The sequence below is a fragment of the Artibeus jamaicensis genome, unplaced genomic scaffold (assembly GCF_021234435.1).
Source record: "Artibeus jamaicensis isolate MK-2021 breed Jamaican fruit bat unplaced genomic scaffold, CSHL_Jam_final contig_335, whole genome shotgun sequence".
Classification (NCBI taxonomy): Eukaryota; Metazoa; Chordata; class Mammalia; order Chiroptera; family Phyllostomidae; genus Artibeus; species Artibeus jamaicensis.
The window spans coordinates 6626637-6649962 of NW_026521800.1; the positions used below are offsets into that span (position 1 = coordinate 6626637).

The following is a 23326-nucleotide window of genomic DNA, read 5'->3' on the forward strand; positions in this document are numbered from 1 at the left end:
ATCAACATAATTTCCTACTCCCCTCTGCTACCGCAATACTACTAAGAACAGCACAGGAGTGAATCTATCTCCAAATAAAATATTAAAATAAATGGGAGACAGTTTGCTTTCTCTTTCTCTGCCCCACGTACATTTTTGCCACTATTCCTTTTCCTGTCAGAAAACTAGAGCTAGTTTTTAGCTCATTTAACAGGTCTCAGCCACTGAGAAGTCTGAGCTAGCACTCGAAGGCTGAGGTGGTAATTTCCTTTGTGTTAATGAACTAACATTTTAAATCTCAGTTATCTTCTGCATTGGATTACAAAATAGTTGGTAGGGGAGAATCTTCTGTTCTCCACCTTCCTTGTCATGCTTAATGTTTAGTTCTGAAGGTTTATATTTAGATTTCCAAAACACAAATGAAAACCTAAAGGATCAACATAAATAAAACTTTATTTATAATAATAAAATTAATGTTTCCAGTAAGGGAAGGATAGTGTGTCATTCCTTTAGCGGTACAAACAATTTTTTATCCAAAAGAATACATTGGGTTTTATTGTGTCATTTGTCTGAATACAGACTCAGTGGAATATCTAAATGATACCCTGCTCTGAACTCCAAGTTGAAAGTAAGTTTTTATTATACTTGAGGGAAACAATGGGTTCAGCTGCTTATTGCAAGGAGCAATTGCCAAGGGAGAGTTAAACTCAATTACTGTAACCATACTGAATAAAAAATACTGCCAAGAACAAAAATACGCCTGGGTAAAGACAGCCACTGAATAAAAAAAAATCGACATAAAGCGTATCAAATATTTATTTATCTGGGCAACAAAGGACTATGATACATTGACAGGCATGGAAACTACTGCCAGCACAACTCAATACAATACAACCAGAACTGCTTCCAAAATGGCCACTGAAAATACAGAATACCAGGTGGTCCCAAATGTTTGAAGTTCTTGGAACAAAAAGAGAGAAAGAGAGGGAAAATCCCTAACCCTTGGTTTAAAGACAATACTCATTTATTGCTCAAATGATGCTTTTAAGGGAGGAGAGTGGAATAAAATTAACTTTTTCCCCTCCTCACAATACATTAAAGGGTTATGAAACCACTCAAGTTTAAAAATCTTTCTGGAGTCCAATATCAAATTTTCTTTCAGTTCAGTGAAAAGCTAAATGTAATTCTAATTGTATATAAATTTTTACTTTGTTTTTTATTTGTTCAGCTGTTTCATTGTCATCTTTAACATGCTAAATTCATGAATCCCAGAGGAAAAAAAGAATCCCCCAAACCTTGAATTTCTAAATAAGTACCATGAACCACATGAAAAACTAATGGGGAAGATTCAAAACCCACTAAACAAGAGGTAAACAAGATCACCAGATAAATTAAAAAAAAAAAAAAAGGCTTAAAACAGATGCACCATATTTACACTTCCCATTAAATTACACATAAATAAATATATACATAGACATGAACACTGATTCCCTTATATAACTGAATCGTGTTGCCAGAGAAAGTTCAAGTTGGTTGCTTTACCTTAAAGAGGAAAAATTTCTACAACTGAGACATGACATGGAACTTCGTATATGTGTTCAAGTTTATTCACAATACTGATAAAAGTGTCATTATCCTTTTGCCTTTTTTTAAGTATGGCTACAATCTGAACTGAAGTTTGTAAGGGAAGGTGGTGATTCAGTCCCATGAAGCTCATATAAGCTCATATAATTTTTTTAAATTTTACTTTTTTTTAGAAAAAAGTTTAAATTTTTGTTGTTGTTGTTGTTGCTGTCGTTGATTTGTGGGGGGAGGGGAGTTATTTTTTTAAAAAGTTCACAAATCCAGACAGAACTTTTCTTTGCTGGCTTCACGGCCGGCCTGTTCTGTTCTCTTAGGCTCCACAGGAGGGCAAAGGGGACTTGGTTCTGATGGGGGAAGCTGAGGCAGGGGCCTGAGTCAGCAGGGGCTGCCTGACTCGTCCCCAGACTCCCAGACTGGAGGACTGGAGGCGGCAGCGGCAGCAGTGGCAGCAGCAGCAGCAGTGGGGGGGTTGCTGATCCCGGAGCTGTCACCTGCTGGTGGTGGTTGGTGGGGAAAGACTGAGTGGGTGAGCTCTCGGGGAGGGAAGAGGGCTGGTGAGACAAGGGAGGGGGCAGAGCAGGAGGAGAGCCTCACTTTCTGTGTTTCTCCTCTTTGTCACTGCTTTTGGCGCTGTTGTCCGTGTGGCTGTTGGGGTTGTTGCTGAGGTACATTTTGTCCATGGCCTTGAGGGCCTCGGTGAGATAGTTCTGCAGGGCTGTGACCGCTGCGCACACAGCTGGGCTGCCAAAGCCGTGGGAGATGAGGTTGAAGTGGGTCAAGCAGCTCTGGATGCCAGGCTCTAGGATGGGATTGGGCCGGGAGTTCCCCAGGGGAGATCGGTCCTGAGCCAGCAGGTCGGTGAACTCTTTGCATATCTGTCTGCAGCACAAGTGAAGCAGAGAGAAAGAGGAGGACATGAGACTCTCCTGTGGCAGCATCACTAGCAGCAAAGAGAACCTTTCTCCCTGCGGTTACTTCCTCTGGGATGCAGCAGACACTGACCTGATCCACCCGAGGGCCCTACCCTAGAGACAGTCTTGCAGTGGCCACATGCTGGCAAAGCTAGCACTGTCAACTAAAACACCTCTCCTTCCTTGATATTTCCACCAATTCCTGCTTCTCTCCCCCCTCCTCCTCTCAGCTACACCAAACTTCTAACCCCCTCCTCTATCAGCTCACACCAAATATCACAGACACCAGAAAACATTTCACACATGAGAAGAGCAACAAAGGAGAGTAAGAGGGACAAGAAGTCAAACACAAGCCCCTTTTCAATAGCCAACAGCAAAAGCAGCCAGAAGCTGTCCAGCCCTTCTTCTCTGATCTTCCAGAGACAGAGAGCTCAGCAGCAGTCTGTGGGATGAAGTCTCCACTCACTCACCTTCAAGTCAGTTGCACGTGAACAGAAAAGCAAAACTTTTCTTGGGATTATATTGCCGTTTTTAAAAAAGGCATGAAAAACTTGTTACTTGGGCATAATTCAGAATGGTTTTGGGAAAAAGACCTATCAATTTCCCATTCCATATTTTGTCCTACACATCAAAATAAAGTAACATAAAACTCTCTGGGGGAAATTGTGAGCATGCATGTGCTTGTGAAGGTGAGGGGAGAGAGAGTTGAAACACAGTCAGATGAGGCCTGCACACTGGAAGCTCTGACTCTGAATCTGGGAAATAAGGACTAGCTGGGGCCTTGAGGATGGGGGTGGTGAGTAGGGAGAAGGGAGAATGGGGAACACTGACAGACTACCCTCCCCAAAGCCAGCCGATGTCCCCAGGTGAGAAACTGCCTTGCCTGAGGCCTTAGCCTCTGCCCTTTGGTTCCATGCCCTCCTGTGACATCAACTTTGATAATTAAGGGCTTCCAAACAAGCCTTTTAATTTCCAGAAAACATACCAGGACAGTCATTTTCTTTTCACACACCACCTGGAGACTATTCAGCCCAGGCACCCATGGGAATATAACTTAGGGCCATTTTGAAACCTATTTGACATCTCACCTGTGGGCTGAAACTCGTGGGGAATGTGCGTGTCTGTATGTTTGTGTGTGGCACTTTCCAGGAGGGAGGAGAAAGGGAGGCAAGAAGTGGGATAAGGGATTAGGGTTGAAACTAGGACAGCTTCTGGCTTGCATATTTTGTAGGCCACTAACTTAATCCTTGCGCTGGGAGAACATTGATAGAAGACAAAAACTGACCTGACAAGAAAAAAACAGATAAAGGCAAGCCTGCTACCCCTTTAAGGACTCAATTCTGGTGTTTCTAAAACAACACAGTCGCAAATCCACACTCAGCTTCTATCAAGCCCCTACTATCCTCTACCCCCACACACATTTATTATTACTATTTTAGGAAGATGAGGCAGGAGAGAGGAAAAAGATGGAAACATGAGCAATCTTACTTGTACTTCCCCTTTAAAATAGATTATGGTTTATCAGATTGTGTTGCAATTTCAATATTTACAACAACAAACTGATTAACACAAAAGGAAAAGAAAAGTGAGAGCAAAAAAACATTTTTGATTTTTGTTTCTCTTCACAATGAGACGTAGAGACCCTGAAGAGGTAAACGCCTTACTTTGTAGCCAGAAGCATGTTTTTTCTTGTCACTTGCTCATTGGGATCGGAATGTTGTCGGTTGAGAAATTCAGCTACTGCTTTGGCAGGAAATTCGGTTTCGCACACGTACCCAAAGTCCCTGGCTAGATGGACAGCTTCTCCTGGCAAGAGGTGAGAGGGGAGAGGCGAGTGCAAGAGAATGGAAACTTGGGATCAAAACTTCCTCCCAACTCCCTTATTTTCTTATTTTCCAGATGTTGAAGGAAACACAAAAATACTTGTTTTCTCATTTCAGGCATTTTATTTCCTTCTCTGTAAGATCTGGTGGATGTAGTTATCAGAAAAAATGGCCACTTACCCTAGAAGGCTGAGATAATTTGAAAATGTAAATCCCATCCACTACCCTCCAGTCTCATCCCCCCCCACCCTTATAACATTTTCCCAACTTCTCTTTTTAGAATATTTCTGGTACTCCAACCTCACACCTATCAACACATTTATAAATGGTATTCATAATTACTCCTTGAGCTTTTCTGCAAGGTAACAACTTAGGGTTTACATTTTAACTTGATCGCATATAATTATCTGTTCATCCAAACCGATTAACCAAGAGGATTTGAGGGTCACTCCACTGAGTCTGTCTGTGTTGTTGATTTTCAAATCTTTGGTTTTAATTTCCTGAACCAGTTGGTTTTTACTGCAGGGCTTCCTGCCATTAGCTCCAGCTCCGGAAGAACGCATGCGCCAATTAGAGCATCAAAGCCCTCTCCGCAGAGCTTGTTTCCATAAAATGGAGCGGATCACAAACAATAACAGTTCTCCAGAAACTGCCTCCCTGCCACAGGACTCAACCCCCAAGCCCATACACAGTCTCACACTACACCTGAAGCCACTACGACCATTTTCTTCGGGTATAGTTCTTTTGGAGTATGAATAGAGAGTTCTCTATGTATTGGCATTACTTTTAGTAAGTATAATGCTACCATAGATAGTTTCTGGCACTGAACAATTGCTTATATTTAACAGTTATGTTATTGTCATCTGTGACACCACTAACAAATAGTTCATAGGATTCCTCCTCAAATTTATCGTTTTAAATATTTTCAGTTATTTACAAAGCCAAACGTTGAATTTAATTGTATTTTATTTCCTCAAATACAAAATTTAAGTAAGATAAAATACCTTTTGAAAATATAAATGGCAGTTTTGAAATCTGCCTGATTATTGGCATGCCTTTTTCCTATAGCCATAAGGCATTTCCAAGAGAACACAAAGGGAGATGCAAGAGAGCTATACATTTATTTAAACATATTCAAACTTAAGCCAATTTCATATCAGAAAAACTTGACACCTAGAAGAAGCAGGGATGTGAGAAGATTCTGGTGACAGTTCATCTAGAGCAGGGAGTGAGGACAGCATTGACTTTTGTTCTGAGGGGTCTGGAAGCAGGTATGTATGTCGTGTATGCATGCATGCGTACGTGTGTTTAAAACTGCCAGGAGAAACTTTTTGCAATGCTTATACTTCTCTTTTCTTTTCCCATCCAAACAATTCAAGGTCTAAAATCACTCACTTTTCTTCCCCTCCAGTCAAGAAACACAATTAAAGGACAGATACGGAAGCATATGTTTGGAAAACAAAAACTCAAAGGGCATATAACCCTGAGCTTTCAGGACGGTCTTAAATCAGGATGCAGGTCAAAGATTCCCAAATTAATTCAGGAAGTAATGGTCACGCATTTCTCAAATGCAGATGTCAGAATACCTTAAGTGATTTACTGCTGAGCTCTATAAAGGAGACAGGAACTTGGAGAATATGCAGTTCTTAAATTTTCACATTGTTTAGGTCAGAATTGGGCTGGGGAGGCATAATTTTGTGGCAGAGGGGAAGAGGAAAGGAGGATAGGAATAAATGCAAGTATTTTTTTGACATGCAAGAATTCCACTCACTTCCTGCTTTACTCTCTGGAAAAAATGAAACTGCCCAATTGACACAAAGTACAGCCAAACATCTGGTCACTAAGTATTAATCCATTTTCCCAGAAGAAAGTTCCCTTCTTGTTAGTAAGTAGACTCGCTTACCCTCCACTAGTGATGTGAGCAGGGTGACATTGGCAGCTTTACGTCTCCCTGCTGGCAGATTTAATCCTATTTTGTCCAGTTTTTCTCTTAAAGATCTTCCTCCATTTTTAGACTTCGCCCTGTTTCACAAATATAGGCGAGAAACGGATTTAGAAAACATTGGATTGCTCTGCATCACATTATAGTAATTTTGACAAGTTCCTAAAATGCTTTTAAAAATTAGGAATCATAGCCCAGAGACATTCAAGGGAGGAAAACCTAGGAAGGATTGGTACAGAAAGATCATAGGAGATAAGTGCTTATTAAACTAAAAAGCACCCCTGTAGTTCAGTTATTATTGCAACTATTGTGGCAGAATGGAAGGTTTTGATTCTCAACTCTTCAAAGAACCACAAACAAAAACAGCTCTCACCTTTAGGGTTTGAGGTATTTTTTTGTTGTTGTTCAATTGATTACTGTATATTTTCCCTGTTGTTACACTCACATAAATCCCAATGGGGTCTTTAAATTGTCTTTGTAAGATCTGCTATTAGGTTGTTCAGAGTAACCAAAGTTATCATCACTCTCACGTTTCTTGCTTTGGCTTTAGCCCCAGTGGGGAATTCATTTCACCAACTGTTTACATGCCATGTCATCAGCCTAACTGGAAATGTCAAAAGCTGATAACAGCCTTTAAAAATTTCACTCATTTCAGAGACAATGGAGGCAGTTCTAAATAGATGTCTAAATAGACTCCCATAATCATAAAGTGGTTAAGATAAATTGTTTAAATAAAACAGCAAATTAATTAATTTCAGATTTTATTCCCTACTCAAGTGCTCTTTAATTGTGTGGATTAGATTATACTCCCCTAGGTAAACAGTCTCCAATACTGGGGATGGGGGAAGGGGAAGAAAGGCAGAGGGCAGATTCAGATCTGTGACAGTGAGAGATTACGAAAGGACAGCAAAGTGATTGTGAAGGAAGAAGAAAAGATGAAAATAGCTGACGTTAAAACCTTCCAAAAATGTTTTTATAGGCTTTGTATGTAATATACCCATTAGAGGAGAACTAAAAGTCTCATAGATAGGTAAATAAGTAAATATCAAAAAAATAAAGTTTTGGTCTACTTTATTAATTTTTTTAAAGGAAGAAACAAAATAATATCCGGGAAATTTCTACACAAGACCCACCACCCACAACAGTGGCTGGAATCCTGGAAAAAAAAGAAGCCCACAGGAGGGGAAAACCTGCCCTGAGGGAAGATGCTTCACCTCGCTGACCCTTATAAAATCTTATCTACGAAATGAATCAATCTGACCTCCTGGAAGTGAGATGAGAATCCCTGGCACGGACGAAACACACATTCGTCGGTAGACTACTCGAAGTGCACTTAAACGTGCCTTGCACGTCTGGCACATCGGGACGGCCTTACATCACAACCACTTAGTGCCTTGGGCACCGTGAGTCACAGCCTGGCCGAGGCACCCACCAGCGGACGTAGCGTGCAGACTCAAGAAAAAGCCACTGTGTTCTGCTTAAAAACCCTATTCAAGAAACGACGGGATACCGTCGGAGATCCTACACGGAGGTAAGAAGTGAAGAGGCCGACAGGAAGTTTCCCAGAGCCCGCAAGGTGTGCGCAAGCAGGTAAAAGGCAGCTGCACGGCGCCCCGCTGCTGCAGCTGCGGGGACTGAAAGCAGGGCGATACAAGCTGCGCGTGCGCGCAGGGCTGAGAGGGCAGGGCCTGTGAGCGCGCTACCGCTACCTACCGGAGCGCGCGCCAGAACCCCACCCCCGGCGCGCGCGCGGAAAGCCGGCGGAGAGCGCAGGCGCGCGCCGCCTTGCCCCACCTCCAGCTCCCAAGCATCCATTTCCACGCCGCCCCCCCTTTCTTTTCCCGCGAAAGGAGGGTCGTGGCGCGAAGCTCGTGCGCGTCGCTGCTCCAGCGCAGGCGCACTGCTTCCCCCAGCCGCGGGGCGGGGACGGTAGGGCAGCGCAGGGCCTCACCTCCGCAGCACTCCACCCAGCAGCGATGCGTTGAGACACTCCGGCGGTGAGAGGCGCCGCTGTACTTCCGCCACCGTGACCTTGTACTTCGAGGTGGAGCTGAGGAGCGAGAGGCGACCCGGAACTGAACAGAAGACTTCGTTGGGATTCACGACGCCACCGAAGAGGTTGTCTTTATTAATGGGTATGGCGGAGACGGCGTTGCTGTTGGACTTGGACAGGGACACGGGGCCTGCGGAGACAGACCGGGAGGCCTTGTGTGGGCGTCGAGGATCCCTCCCAAGTTCTGCTGGACACGACTCTCTTCCCTGGCTAGGGCTGGCGCCCAGGCTTGCGCTGCAACCCCCACTTTTGCAGCCCTGAAAATTACATGGCTCTCTCCCCGTCTCCTACCCTATTCCGTCCTGGGGATCGAGACTGCTCCTTGGCGCGCCTCACCCCTCGGCCAGGAGCTGTTGTGCCCACCCAGCCCCAGCAGCCAGACCTGTGTTTTTGCCTGGATCCTTTCCTTTTATCTTCAAGGGTGCTGTCGAGAGATAGTGGTGAAATTGTGACCCTCTGAACTCTCAGCATCCGAGCAGAGTGGGCCCCAGATAAGGTGCCTGAGCACGGGTTTAGGGTGCAGGGGAGGGGGTTACGTTTGCAAACCAAAACCAAGCTATGTCTACTTTGGAGTTTTGTGGAGTGAGGGGTTTAACGTTGGGAAGAAATTGCTTTATACACCTATAATTAAAATCAGCCCAGATTTAGATGGCAAGTCAAGCCTATAAATGAGCATTTTCAGTTAAGGCATGAACTGAGAAGTGATGAATTCTGTTGTCACACAGGACACATGCCCCCTCCTTTTGACAAATAGGCCCTTTCCCTTGTTTAGTTTTGAGAAAGACTCGAATTTTGGAGAACCATTCCAAGCTCCGACTTGTCCTGGGAGAAAGGATAAACAGGCCTATCATAGATTACTAGTAATATGTCTTTTTGTTGAGCAAATAGTTAATAGCTTAAGCATCTTCATTGGGAAGGGGGGAGGATATATTAGTAGTCATAAAAAATTCAAGTCCAGCAGAAAGTGTACTAATTTTAAATTTCTCAACACCACTATAATTCGGATGCATTCACAACCATTTAAGTACAGTATGCATTTGTAATTTTTTAATTCCACATTGAGACAAATACATTAAGCATTTGTAACACCATACTCCGGCTTTAATGGGGATATTCTAGATGTATGGGGAGGTGGGGGCTCTAGGTTTTGGATAGATCACTTGTGACATTAATAGCTCTGGGGAGGCTAATAGAGACAATAGGAGTTAAACGAACTCTTGAGAGATTACTAATAAAAGACCCAATTATCATGTCGACTTGGAAAGAGCATCTCTTAAGATTTATCCCTTGCACATCTAATTTGATGTGACAAAGACTTCACAGATGTAAAAATGAAACTTTAAACTAGCTAACAATACACTGATTGGGGTTAGAAATGAGAACAGTTTTATATAGCATCATCCTCTGGTGGTGCCTGGAGTCCTGAAATGTAACATTGTCACCAGAACAACAAAAAAGCTTCTGGGAATATCATTTAATCCATTAAACTTTATTTCTACTCACTAAATACAAGTTACAAATCCATTAACATCATTGGACACTTTAATAAACAACTTTTGCTATGAACAATTAAGCTAACATTCCTGGCATCTTTAAGATGTTAATTTTAACCAAAAGCCAACATTTTTTTAACCTAATTCACAAACTTTAAAAACCCTTAAAGAGCTAATGACAAATTAAATTGAAAACACGGAAGGTTTTTTCCCCTCTGCTAAGGAGTGTTGTGTCTTTTTATTATCTGCCCTTATATTAATATTAAATTATTTGCACTCATTTAGTATGTTGCAATTCTTCACACTCTTGGCCACTCACACAATGGATTAACTACACTATGAAAACCGTCTCAAACTTGAAATGCCAATTCCAAATCAGTTCAACTATTTACACATGTGTGTTTGTCACGACAGCATTAAATTAAATGGTTAAATCATGAATCAGAACAAAGCTAGCCTGTTGCCATTGCTAACCTACTGAAAGCCAATCATTTAGGCAATGCTATTCTATGCCTGTGTATTTGCTAATTCTGAGCCTTTAGGAAAATCGTATTTGAAAAAATACAGCTCTGCAAGTTCCTTTAAAGAGCACTGTGCCTGTACAGACATGCTTGGAATGCAAAAGGAAATGGCTTACCTTTCTTAATTACAGTTTGATCTGGGATGTTAATACCCGGGTCTTCTACATGCTGCAACAAAAGGATACACATGGATGTAAGTGTATAATCAAAACAAAAGGAAATGAATATTCCATGCAAGATGGGGGGAGGGGAAGGAGTAAAATCGAAATTCCCCCCTTATAGTGACATTTATATATAAACAATTCATCTTGGCTTATTGGAATTTGGAGCTTTGCAACTCAAGAGGTTTCACTGCACACCCAAGGCCAATTTCTACTCTCTCAGCAAGCAATTCACATTTGAAAGAGGTGGGGGTGGGGGATAAAACTTTCTTTGGAAATTAAAATCAAGTTTTGGAGTACCTAATCTTTTTCATAATCAGTTAGTTCAATCTTTTAAAATGCACCTAGCATTACTTTGGCGCCTCAGCAGCTTCGGACTTTTAGTGATTCCAAAGCTTAGGCAGCAAAAGGCAGAAAAACACAATAGAAATGACAGAGGTGGGAGTAACAGGGACGCATTGGACACGGTTTATGTAGTGTGATAAACAGCAAAGGCATACACACACCTTACAGAGAAATGAACATAATTTTTTTTAAAATAAAGGACTACTGCCTAACTTGGCTATCAGATAGGAATATGAATGATAAACCACAAAAAAACCTTTGAGGTTGCTTTCCTGTCATCCAGCAGATTTGTTGGGGGTGTGGATTTTTTTCTTTTTCTTTCTTTTTTTTTTTTTTGCAGACGGATGGGTTTATGTGTCACAGTAAAAACGTGATTAGAAAGTAAAATGAAATCATGTTTTTTTCTAATGCAGAAACTGACAGGCAATATAATGTCTGGCTGTGTTTACAAATTAGCACCAGGGCTGCTGAGATAGAAGATTTCGCAATCGTTACCAAACACAGGCATTACCATTTAAAAAACTATTACTTCCTTCTCTAGTCTTTGTCCAACAATAATACTGATTCAAACATTTTCCATTCTGTCTTGGATTTATGCTCCTGTTAATTGTGCCTGATCGCAATGATTCCGGGTGGATGGTACTAAGTTGCTTTATTACAGGTTTTATTATACTCAATGCTCTCATTTGTAACTTGCCTAAAGTGCTTCTGGATTTAAGTATAATTAAATTGAGAAATGTTCAGAAATGAGTACTGCTGCAGTTCTTGTGTTTTAACTATATGGGGAAATATGATCCCTTTATGCATGCACCCTAAACTCATAAAGTAAATGCAGTGTGGCGTAATACTTTTATTTGTGTTATTTCTAGACCTTGTCCATACAGGGAAGACTGTTAAGTTTAAAACCCCACTGAGATATTAATGATTAAATAATTTTCACCATCAATTTGATTTTCTTAAATATTAAGCAGTCATTATTAAAGGTTAACCATTGCAGCAATGAGAAAATTGAAAACAACCCTTTTCCTGACCAAAAAATTTTTGAAAGAATTTTTCTTTAAAGTGGGAGGGAGGGAGAGGGAGAGCAGCAATTAGGTTTCCTTGTTTTTATTTAATCTTTTGCTTAATTTCTCCCACTGAACAATTTCACTGCAAGGAGTGACTATACAGGTGTTAAGAATTCACACCAGCCACTTTGGAATGTTTGCAAAGTAGAGCAGTTCTAATTCATGGTAATCCCAAAAGCTTGCAATATTATCTTGCAATTCAACTATTTCCAAAGACCAGGCTAGGAAAAGGATTCGGATAATCTTTGGGAAGAACTAAAATGATCACAGCTTCCAGGTTTGTTTTTTAATTGCTCTTTGCCCAACTATTGCTGTTCTTATTTTCCTTCCCAAGAAATATACTGTTTAGTATCAAGTTTCTAAAAACATGCTCGAACACACACACACTGCTTACTAAACCCTACATTGAGTCAAGTTCCTATTTTCCTGCTTTCCATGTGAGGCTATTAAACATAACCAACAAATTTCGGTGATTAACCGAGCTAAATGAGAGAAGTAATAAATTTTCTATTTTCCTATGTGACTTAAACAAAGTTTTAAATTCACCAAGCAAGCAGGTAAGTTCATCTGACCATTTTCTTTGCAATCTAATGCAGTAATCATTAAACTGTCAACGGACATATTGCTGCAATATTTGATGCAGTAATTTGAAATAGCATTTTAGCAAAAATCACATCCAGATACATTTCCTCTCCAAAGAAAAGCAGCATTAACAGAGCCTTTACAGCTTTAATAAAATTATTGGCTTGTTCTAATTCCATTTCAGGAAGGTTGTGAGGAAACCATAAATATGCAGAATTGAAGCAGAGATGGAGGTTTAAAATTAATTTCAGAAAGTATTTTCAGATTATCAATAGCTGGTTTACATTGTAAATAGTAAATGTGCTAATACCATGCTTATTAAGAGACCATTTTAAACCACATTTATTGATAACTGAATTCAAACTCAAGTAATTGTTGCCCAATACTCTCAAAACATTTAATGTAATATGGGGTGTACCAGCTCCTTTCTTACAGGCGTTGGGAACCTAGCTAATGATTTATGAGGTCAGGACTTAGCACCCCTAGGAAGAGAAGAGGCTGCATTTTAATGTCCCTGTGCTCAGATTTGCTATTTATTCTTTAATCAGGGTAGGGATACACATAACTAAATCTGGTAAAAATAATTCTTAGTACGACTTTTGCACTTTATTTTCAATTGCCAGGGCATTTAATAAGTTCTTTCGGTTGAATTTAACATCTTTTTCCGGACAGGGAGAAATCCCCAGGCCAGACTCAGCAATAGAATTAGATCCTCTCCCAGTCGAAACAGTTTACAGTCTTGGAGAGGGGAAGATATTGTGACATTGTCTGATTTATTTGAGTTGGTGGAAATGGTAATGCGGGCATTGTTTGAAGGAGTTCCAGGAACCATTGTTCCAGGGGCAGAACTCTCTACTTCTTTTTAAATTTTTTAAAATTCGGTTCTCTATGTGGATTCCTAAAGCTCCCGCCCCACCCCCCGCCCCCCATGAAATTTTGAAAAAGTAAACACCATTGAGGAAAACCCGGGCCCACCGGCTGTGTGTCCCCGGCATCTTCTCTGGGAGTGGGTGAGTAGGCGCTGCACTGCCTCTCGCACCGTCCGCGCGGCCTCTTACCGGGACGTCCTCGATGGCGTGAGGTAAGGAGTGGATCGGGAGGTCTCCGAGTCCCGAGCCGAGCCCGTGCGGGCCGTGCAGGAGGTCCTCGTGCCGTCGGTAGTCCCTGCGAGGATCCAGGCCCGGCAGCTGGTGGGGCAGCCCCCGGTGCGTGTGCAGGAGCCCTGACTCCTGGCTCTGCCTCTGGCCGGGCCAGCCCGGGTGCTGCGGCTGCGGCTGGGCGTGCAGGGGGTTCAGGCTGTAGGGGTCGTTGACGTGGGAGTAAGGATCTTGCGACTGGGGGTAGATAGGCTGATAGGGCGGGGGGAAGTAGGGGGGCTGGAAGTCGGCATTGGGGGTATGGGACAGCGGCGGGGCGCTCGTGTAGGGAGATTGACCTACAGTGCCCAGCTGGGGCAACCGCGCCGTCCCGTTGCTGGTGCCGTCGTGACGGTCCTAGAAAAGAGCAAGAGGAAGGGGAATGAACAAGAAATCAGACGTCTATTTACAGCTGTCCGCACGAAATCCACTCCGCGAGGCTGCGTGGGAAGTGGCCCCTTCCCATCGGCAGGCCGCGGGAAGAAATGAGCTCTGAGTTGTTCGTTTTGGAACCCCCCCAGCAGTGAACCGGGCCCTTCCCCAAACGCAGGGAATCGGTGTGCAAATGCGGGGGCGGAAGGGATTCTGCTTGGCGGGTTCTTTCAAAAGCGGTGTTGGTGGTGGGATGGGGTGGGGGGCGTAAAAAAGGACCTCCCAGAATAGAGCCTGTGTGAAAACACCCTTAAGCAAAATTAAAATTCCTACTAAATATTAAACAGTAGAAGCGGCGTTTCCTTTTTCCCCCGGATTTGAACCTGCCTTCCACTGCGTTATTGTTTACTCGGTTCCATTTATTTGGAGGGGAAAATCATACATGTTTAAAGATTACTGGCATTTCATAACTATTTAAATAGAAACATTTCGTAGAACTATATAACGAAAGCACAGGTTTAAATCGCCAGCTTAAATAGGGTTTTAACTGCAGCAGGGCGGGGAGGGGTGGTCTGTATTTTCTGCTTCCTCAGTTAGAAGCCCTTTTCTCCACAGGGTCGATTCATGACATGGATGGGGAGAAGGGGACGTCAAGTCAAGGCTTAAAATATAAATATTCCGCCTTATTCGGCTTAAAACAGAGAGGTGCACCCCGGGGCGGAGACCCCGGCCCCTTTCACCCCAGCCCCAAAGGGCAAAAGAAACGCCAGACTTTCTGTTTCTCTGCTGAAGTTCGCTTGCTGAACAAGCTAACAGAGTTGATTCCAGGGAATTCGAACCTTCCGAGGTTCGGCCCAGGGATCTAGGGTAGGGGGGCACATTTGGCTGCATTTTTTTCAGCAAACGGATATAGCATCAAATGTTGAGCACATCTCGGAAACAAGTGAAGACACAAGGAAATATAGATAAACGTGGCGAGAAACACGCCTTGGGAAGTAGCGGCGAGGTAGATCTGCGCGCTGGGAAAAATGTTGAGCAGGGACGAAGGCATTTGAGAATGGAAAAGTGGAAAGAAGGAAATGCAAATAGGGGTGCCCTGGTGGAAACCTGGGCGTGAAACCCGAGGTCTCTCAGAATAGAATTCCTAAGGAAACAGGAATGGGGGTGGGGATGGGACTCACCATAGCTGAAAAACTGTGAACTAACATCTGCGAAGAGTCTGGGGTAACGAGTCAGGGTGGAAAAAAACAAAACAAAACAAAACAAAAAAACAAGCAAGCCCGGAGAAACCGGCTGCCCCGCCGCCCGAGTGCGCCCCACACAAAAGGCGCCGGGAGCCCCGAGCCACCCTGGACTCCAGTCACCGCGCCGACGCTCCCCCAAGCGCTGTAGCCCCGCTCTGGTCCATCCGAACTTGAACCACCGATTCGAGCGGCGCCTTCAGCTGGTCGAACCCACGGTCTCTATCCTGCCGTGATCGGTTTTGATTCAAAGTTCCTTAGAAAACGAAAAGCCCCCAAAAAGAAAAAGTGTGTGTGTCTGTGTGTGTGTGTGCGCGCGCGCCTGTGTTCCTTAATCCGTGTCTCCCCTCTTTTCTTAGCGGCGGCTTCGCTTGAGCTTCTAATAACCGCGCTGGGCAGCGTTCCTGGAGCCTCCTAATAGCAGATATTCATGACTATTAATATTACACGAATACTTAATAAGGGAAGAATGCCTGGAAATCGAGCGTGAAGCGGAGAGGCAACTCGCGGCGGAGCCGGCTCTCAATGCAGTCCATTGACGGGAGCCTCAGTGTAGCAAATCGGAGGTGGGGAGCGGGAGCGCCGGAGACAAAAAGCGGGCGAGAGAGGGAGCGGGCGAGCGCGCGGGGGGCCGCGGCGCGGCGTCTGGCGAATCACAGGGAAGGGCCAACATTTTAAAAGGTTGCAGGGCATGCAAAAGTGAAAGAGAAAGAGAGAGAGGGAGACAGAGGGAGAGTGCAGAGAGGGAGAATGTGTCTGCGTGCGTGTGTGAGAAAGAAAGTGTGGGCGAAGGAGAGGAGCCCGGAGTGGGAAGAGAGGAGGGAGGAAAAGGAGGGAGGGAGGAGGGGAGGGGGGAGGGGGAGCGGGAGGGGGCTGGGTCCGAGCGCGCGGAGGGGGAGGCCGCGCGGGCGGGGGAAGGGGAAGAGGGAGCGAGTGAGGACAATCGGACCTAAAAGGCTGGGGCAGACCTCGGGATACCGTGGGGGCCGCGAGCCACCGGCAGGAGCTACCGGGGACCGCGTCCGGGCGTTCATCCGGCTCTCGGCACCGGAGGTGCTTCCCTGCCCTCTCCGGCCACGAGCTCCTCCGCTCCGCAGCCGGGCCTGGGACTCGGGATTCGGCTGCCCGCCGCCTCGCTGCTCCTCCATCGTGCGGCGCCCCGCTCGGGACGGGCCCCTCTCTCGGCCGCCGCGCTAGCTTCCCTTGGACACCCGGGGCTGTGCGTTCGGCCGCAGCTGCTGCCCCACCCTCGGCTCTCCAAGGCTGGGGCTCGGGGAGGGGAGCCCGGACGCGGCCCCGGGAGCGCGGAGACTCGAGGCGGCCCAGCCCGGGCGCCGCTGGCAAGGACTCCGGGCTCAAACCCGTCCGACTGGCTGGGCCACTCCCGCCCACGCCCCCCCCCCCACGTTTGACAAGGCTCGTTCTCTCCCAGCTACCAAAGGCTGCCGCTGCCAGTCTGCCCGCCGGGTTGTCAGAACAAGCGGCACCTCGCCTCCTGCATGTCCCTGCAGAGCCCCGACATAATGAGACCGCACGAAGCCGGCTCGGAAACCCGAAATCCCTGCTCGGGCGCTCGCCCACCGCACTCAAAGTTGTTAAAACAACCCTCACTTTATTTTCTTCCCCGTCTTGTTTCTCATCTTTATTCTCTCTCTCTCTTTCTCCTTTTTGGCGTCATTCACACACACATTCACTCGCACCCTCACAGGGTCCCTCTTTGGGGGTGCAAGTTCACTGCTTCCCACCTACGTCTGGTAGCTCCTAGCGTAGCGCGGAGGTTGGGACTCCGCTGGCGGAGAGCTCAGTGCCCGCAGCTGGGTTCGTGCCTCCGCCAAAGTGAACGCCTGAGCCTGGGGCTTTCACTGTAGAAGACCTAGGGGCTGAGTTTCACTCCAACTAGCTCTCAAAAAGACACGCCGGTCCTGAAAACAAAGCAGCTGGGCTGACGTGGGGTGTCTGTGCCCGCACCGCGCACGACGTGAGCCCTTAGAGAAGCGCAGGTCCCCATGGGATGTCACCCTGCGCCTTGTGGGGGTGGGGAGAGCGAAAAGAGGGCCCGGGAAAGGAGTAAGATTTAAAATAATCTACACATAGTGGGGGGGTAGGGGGGGACGGGTGACACAACGTTCTCATAAATCCACGTTCCCATTTCAAGTGAAAACAAGACTTCTGCTGCTGTGCCCTCACAGACCTCCTTGCCTGCCGTTCCCAGCTCCAAAAGCCAAAAAAGAAAAGAAAAATGGCAAAAGCCGGACTGCCACCTATCCATTTAGGTAATCTCTGGCAGTGGCCTCCTCCCCCTTCCGTGACTCATCGACTCATTTCTGCAGGAGACGTAAGGGCGGTAGGAGCAGCTGCAGGCAGGCCGGGTCTCAGCGCCTCCCGCGGGCGAACCGGTGGAGCTGGGGCTTCCACGGCTGCCGCAAGAAACCGAACTCCCGGGACCCTAGGTTTTTTAATGGGCTCCAGTGCGGCGCGCTCTATCGGCACTGCTAGCTCCCCACACCGGAGGTCGAGTGCAGCCACACCAGGATTCCCACGGTCACGCAGCCGTGTGTCGGGCGGCTGCAGGGGCAGATGACTGGGACCCCGGAGCCAGCAAACTCCGTGCCTCACAGTCCCAAGGACGCGCTGGCCAAGTAGTTCACAGGGAATGAAGCGGCTTAGAACTTCTTGAATAACAGAGTGTACCTGGAGCGGGCCCCACAGCAGTCAGCGAGATGAGTGCACACACACTGAACCCTCTAAAAGAGAGACGCAACCCGGCTTACAGCGTAGTATAATGGGGCCCCTTTCCCAAATAGAAACGATCCATTTTTGAAAGGTCGAGCAAGGAATAAATAAGGAAACATTAAGGATCCTCGAGGTAGTTAAAGAAGAAAAAAAAAAAGGGTTTTTTCTCTGTCCTTTCTCTTCCTGGTGACTTTGTCCCCCAGAATCTCGCTGGAGAGACACGCGGAGTGCACAGGCGCGTGCCCAACTGGTTGCCAGCAATTGCTTCAAAAACCCATGCTCGTGTCTTGTGTCTACTGTTAGGCACAGACAATATTAGTCAGAAAAAGTGGGAAAGTGGGACACAGGCTTCGAAGGGGGAAACGAAAAGGGGAGCGTCCACAGCCTCCCTCTCCAGCTCTCCCCTGCGTTCTTTGGGCGAATCGGAGAGTCGGGCGCTGCGCGGGGGAAAGTTTGTCCCACCGGCATTTCTCAGCTGGCTGCCAGAAGAGGAGGTGCGGGAGGGTAGAGCTCGGAGCCTGAGGCCTCAAGGATAACTGAGCCAGCGCCGCGCTTACCTCGCAGTCCTCGTACTTGATATTATCCGTCAGTTTCCAGAGCATTTTCATGGATCGGCGTGAACGGATTTGCCCCCTCTCTGCCTCGGCACCCAAGTGCAGCCACTCTCTGGGTAAGTGAAAAGTGCCGGCTGCGACGGTGATCAGAGGAGGAGGAGGGAGAGGAGGAGGAGGGAGAGGAGGAGGAGGAGGAGGGCAGAAAGGAGGAGGAGGAGGGTGAGGAGGAGGAGGCGAGAAGGGAAAGAGCTCCCGTGTGCGCTCGGAGATCTCCCTCTAATGGTAGAAACTTTTCCCTTTTCCAGCTCTTTACCAACAGTCTAATCGCCTCATTAGCATATCAACAATAGTCCAATTGCTCGCCAGCACCGCAGTCTGCCGTCGGCCGCTCCGACTCAGGTATAAAGGCCTCTCGCAGCCACGAACTTGCTTCTAGAGCTCACGACTGCCTTCGAGCCAGGGAAAGCTCCCTTGAGCTCCTCCGCACGCCCGCCCCCCCCCCCCGCCATTCCTCTCCACTTCTCTTCCTCTCGCCGCCCCCCCCCCCCCGGGAGGTGTCAGGCGCTAAGTACGGCCCGTACCGCGCAGAAGCTGAGCGCCCGCGCCCTAGGCCAGGCCCTCAGCACCTTTCCCCATCCCTGCTGCCAAAAACGGCGCTGTCCTTTCGGGCTCCGACCAATTTTACTAGAAATTAGTATCCCTTTTGCAATTCAATATAACCACCAAACCAAGACTGGCGAAGTCACTCCAGGATTTTTGCCCAACAAGAGATCGCCTCCACTCTGGGCAGCCACCACCTCAGGCCTCAGCGCTTTGGGAGTTTTATTGGCTTTGCTCTTTACCCCCAGGTTGGAGATTTCGCTAAACGGCCCCAGTCGCTCGGCTGGGGGTTGCGATCCTTTAATTGCTGCGTGTAAAATAAAAATTGTACCCTGAAGAGGTTGCTTGACAGCTCGAGGAGTTAAATGATTTTCCTCTAGTTTGTATGAAGCTACAGACGAGTGATAACGTGGCGTTTGGGATAAGGGTTTCCTAGGTGCAGTGTGGACAAGGATAGAGAACTCCTGTAGCGACTCCACAGCCGCAACCGGAGTTGAGCCGAAACACTGACATGTGTGCACCCTGTCATGCATGCATCAAAATAAATCGCTGGGAACCAACTCTCCGCTGTGCTAATCTGCTCCAGTTTTCCCAAGATCCCCCTTTTTAATTAAAGCAGGGAGAGCTCCTTCCTGATTTGGTGATGTTACTAACGCGGGCGCACTAGCTTCGCAGTGCGGGCTGACGCGGAGCCCGGAGCAGGGCGGCTCTCTCCTCCTGCAGGTTTGCTGGTATAACATTTCCCACTCCCACGGGGGCCTGCTCGCTTTATATTTCTCCTTCTGTTTTAGAAAAAGTTTTAAGGAAGAAAGAGAAAACAAAGACGTAATATTCGAAATACAGAGTAGTTATTTCTCTGGCCGAGCTTCCGCATTTGTCCTCCACAAAAAAAGTTTCTCTCTCCCATTTGAATACCAAAAACTGCCCAACAACAGTAGGTGGTGCTTCACAGTCTCCACTAAAAGACTTCTGATTCCCTCTGGGCCTGTTTCTTGGAAATCTCCAAGCCTTCCAGTGTCCTTGGAGTGGGGCACAGGTTGTTGAAAATCGGATTGCTCCCTAACAGGTGGAAAGAAGGCAAGAGGAGAGAGGACTTCTCGGCGCAAGCCTGTAGTGGGGCAATTCTGTCTGCAGAGGACCGCAGCAAACTTCCCTAGCCAGGCAGAGTAGGCCAGGAGGCCCCACAAAAAGTGAGAAAGAAAACTAGAGTTAGAAGGAGGATTTAGAGCCGGAGGACTCCACTCCCCCACCACACACACACACACACACACACACACACGCGCGCGCGCGCGCGCGCGCCCTGGGCGCTCCTTTTCACTCCCCGCTCCCCCTTCGCAGAACACTACCGGGGTCCTTTGGCTGAACGCTGCTCCAGGTTCCGCGCCGCACTCCACCCAGGAAATGGGTCACTTCTAGTGTTAGCACTACTCACTGTGTGGGCTTCCCCGAGAGCCCACCGCCCAGCCCAGCTGCTTTAAGCAGGGAGATGGGCCGCTGGGGAGACTGACACCTTTCCAGAGACAGCTGCGGACGCAGAGCATGATCAGTAGGCCAAACCGCAGGCCTGGGAGCATGAATTTCCCACCCTCAAACTTCGCCACAACATACGTAAGGGAACTCTCTAAGTTTCGCTTTCCTTCTTTCAGTTTGCGGGCGGGGGTGGGCATTGGCTCTTCATCTTCTCCATTCCTCTTCCCCCTTGCTGCCCCGCACCCCGCAACCCCCAGCTCCGCACCCGCCACGGCTGCTAAACTGTTGTTGTATTCCTGCCGAGGGCGCCTTTGAGATGCAGATTGCGGCCTACGGACTCTGCGCCGCCGCCAGTGTTTTGGGCACAGGAAGAATGCCCAGGCAAACACCCGGGTCGACCCTGGAGCCAGCCGAGCTGCGAGCTGCGGTAGTGTGAGCTTCATTACCACAAGCCACTCGATTGCATGTCAATGCTTGGGCCTCGCCAGAACCCCAGGACAGCAGCGCCAAGCCTGCGGTTAAGAGTGGAAGGGGGTCCAGGCTCGATTTGGGGGCGTGGAGAGGGTGTTTGGGGTAAGAACAAGTATCTCTGTGAAGACAGACACCGAGAGAAACAAAGAGGCAGTGAGAGGCCAGAAAGACTCTATTTTCTCGGGTTGTAACCACACAGTAGGACCTGGGAGCTGGGCAAGCCAACCCCGGAACATCCCACCCCTCCTGGCTCCAACTCCACAGCGTCCTATTTGAGATCCGAGACATCCACCACTTTGCCAAATCCTAAGCCCGCAGGAGCCAGGCGCAGGGTTCACTCCTTTCCCCTTCCGGCTGTAACCTCACTGCTTCAGAACCGTGGCTGGGCTCACTGGAGGCCTAGCCTGCGCTCCCAGCGCCTTCTTACCACCGAGGAATTCTGCAACGAAGTTCTTTCGCTCCAGGAGGAAACGGAAAAACCTCTGTCTAATCCTCACCCTCCAAGGAAGAGAATGAAGAAAGGCTCTGATGCCCACTGGGGCAAGAGAAAGGAGGTGTGCATTCCCAGGATTTGTGTTTGGTGTAAGGTTTGCACCCCTAAAGCACAAAGTTAATGTAACTTTGGGGATGACATTTTATTTAGTGAGATTTCCTGGGGAGGAATGGGAGGTATAAAAGTACTGAAGGTTGATTTAAAAATACATAACTACAAGGAGAGAAATGTTTAGCACAAGATGACTTCCTTTCCCCAACTCCAGGGAGTGTGGCGAAGATGGGACTTCTCTGAACTTTACTTTTAATGGCTGAAATACGGAAAAAGTAGAGAAAGAACTTGCCCTAGAAGGAACAAGGCCTCGACTTTTCTTTGGGAAGATCAGGCGTTTGGTTCGAATCACCCCGAAGACTTTTAGTTACGTGGAACCTCGCCCTAACTAGGGCTTGCTTTGCTGGGGAAGAAAAAAGGGCCCTGGGGTTCCCATTATGAAATTGGCGACAGGAGAGAGACTGCTCCCGTCACCAATCTGGCCAGAGCCGCCCAGGTTCCCATAGGGAAAACGCCGGTTAGAAGGGCAGCGCTGGGCTCATGCTCCAGTCGTCGGGGTCGGGGTCCACGGCTCAGCGCGGGCAGAATCCGGAGTGTAGTTGGCCTTGCGGTGCCCGCGGCCTAGCAGGGCCAAGTTTGGCAAGCGTTGGTTTCGGGAAATTTTAGACCTGCTGCTTCACCTCCCCCAGCCCCCACCTAGTCACCACTATCAATAGCCCAAGCGGCAAAAACTGGCTTCAAAAAAAGTGGACTGAGAAGCTAAACTTTGCAAACTCAAGTTTAAGTGTTTCCCCAAAAGACCACGCTCGCCTCACGACCCTTCCATCTGAACTCCTTCCCATTCTCCACAACCCCTAGATTCCCCAAACTTGGAGACACAAAGAGAGACAGGTGCACCAGAACCCCACCTCGCGGGCAGCCCTAGGGTTTGAGAGAGGATCCAAGGCGTAGCCAGCAGGGAACTCTCTTGAAGGCGCACCTCAGCCCCCACCCCGCGCCCACCTCCTTCCCGAATTTGTCATCCACCCCTGTTTCTACTTGGGGCGGGAGTGGGGGATGGCAGTTGCGCAAACCATGAGTGACTCCCCCCCGCCCGGGGCCACCTGTGGAGCGTGAGCCGGACTTTCCCCCGCACCCAGCCTTCAAGCAGCGCTGTTACCCCCAGCACCCGGCCGCCTCCCGCTCGCGTTTTTCCTGTTCTCTTTCCCTCCTGGGAACTCTCCCGGACGCCGCCAGGCGCGCCTCACCTACGACTCTCTAGCCCTGGGCCAAGGCTCTTCCTCTCCGCCTCCCTCTCCCGGCCCCCTCCCCCGTTCCACCCCCGCCCACCGAGGCCAAGGCGCTGACAAACCCCCGTACCTGCCAGTCCCCCATTTTGGCAAGTATGGACATCGCGGCTTCGCGCTCCTGGCGACAGGTCCCCGCCGGGCATGGGCTGTAGGGCTCCACTGGGCCCGCTCCCTGGAATCACTTAGGCAAATCCTCCTTTTTTTACCTGCTCACCAACATCTCACCTGGTCATAAAGAGCTGGGTTGCTACCTGCCGACGCATGCGCGCTAGCCCAGGAATTCGCTTTGCCAGCCCCAGTTGCTGCGCCTCGCGGAGCTGACCTGGGAAATGATGGATTTATAGCCGCGGCAATCTCGCCATCAGCTCCCGCTTTCCGCAACAGCCCCAGCCCGCTTTCCTGGTCAGTCCCAGACCTAGGAACTGAGGCAGATTTCCTGCTGGGGTGTGCCGGGC

General features: G+C 47.9%; 1 protein-coding gene across 6 annotated transcripts; it reads right to left on the reverse strand.

Moving 5' to 3' along the window:
- Window positions 1-484: 484 nt before the first annotated feature.
- Window positions 485-23100, reverse strand: TFAP2A (transcription factor AP-2 alpha). 6 transcript variants are annotated; one of them, XM_037158650.2, is made up of 8 exons: window positions 16189-16437; window positions 13901-13954; window positions 13520-13757; window positions 10423-10474; window positions 8191-8422; window positions 6201-6319; window positions 4139-4280; window positions 485-2442 (listed from the first exon to the last, which is right to left on the reverse strand). In XM_037158650.2, the coding sequence occupies exons 1-8, from the start codon at window positions 16356-16358 to the stop codon at window positions 2154-2156; spliced, it is 1296 nt and encodes a 431-aa protein (XP_037014545.1). In that variant the 5' UTR covers window positions 16359-16437; the 3' UTR covers window positions 485-2153. The 6 variants fall into 6 exon arrangements, with proteins under 6 accessions (XP_037014545.1, XP_037014543.1, XP_037014542.1 ...); XM_037158648.2 differs by lacking the exon at window positions 16189-16437 and adding an exon at window positions 22942-23100 and having other exon boundaries at window positions 13520-13954; XM_037158647.2 differs by lacking the exon at window positions 16189-16437 and adding an exon at window positions 18501-18748 and having other exon boundaries at window positions 13520-13954.
- Between the last annotated feature and the right edge of the window lie 226 nt (window positions 23101-23326).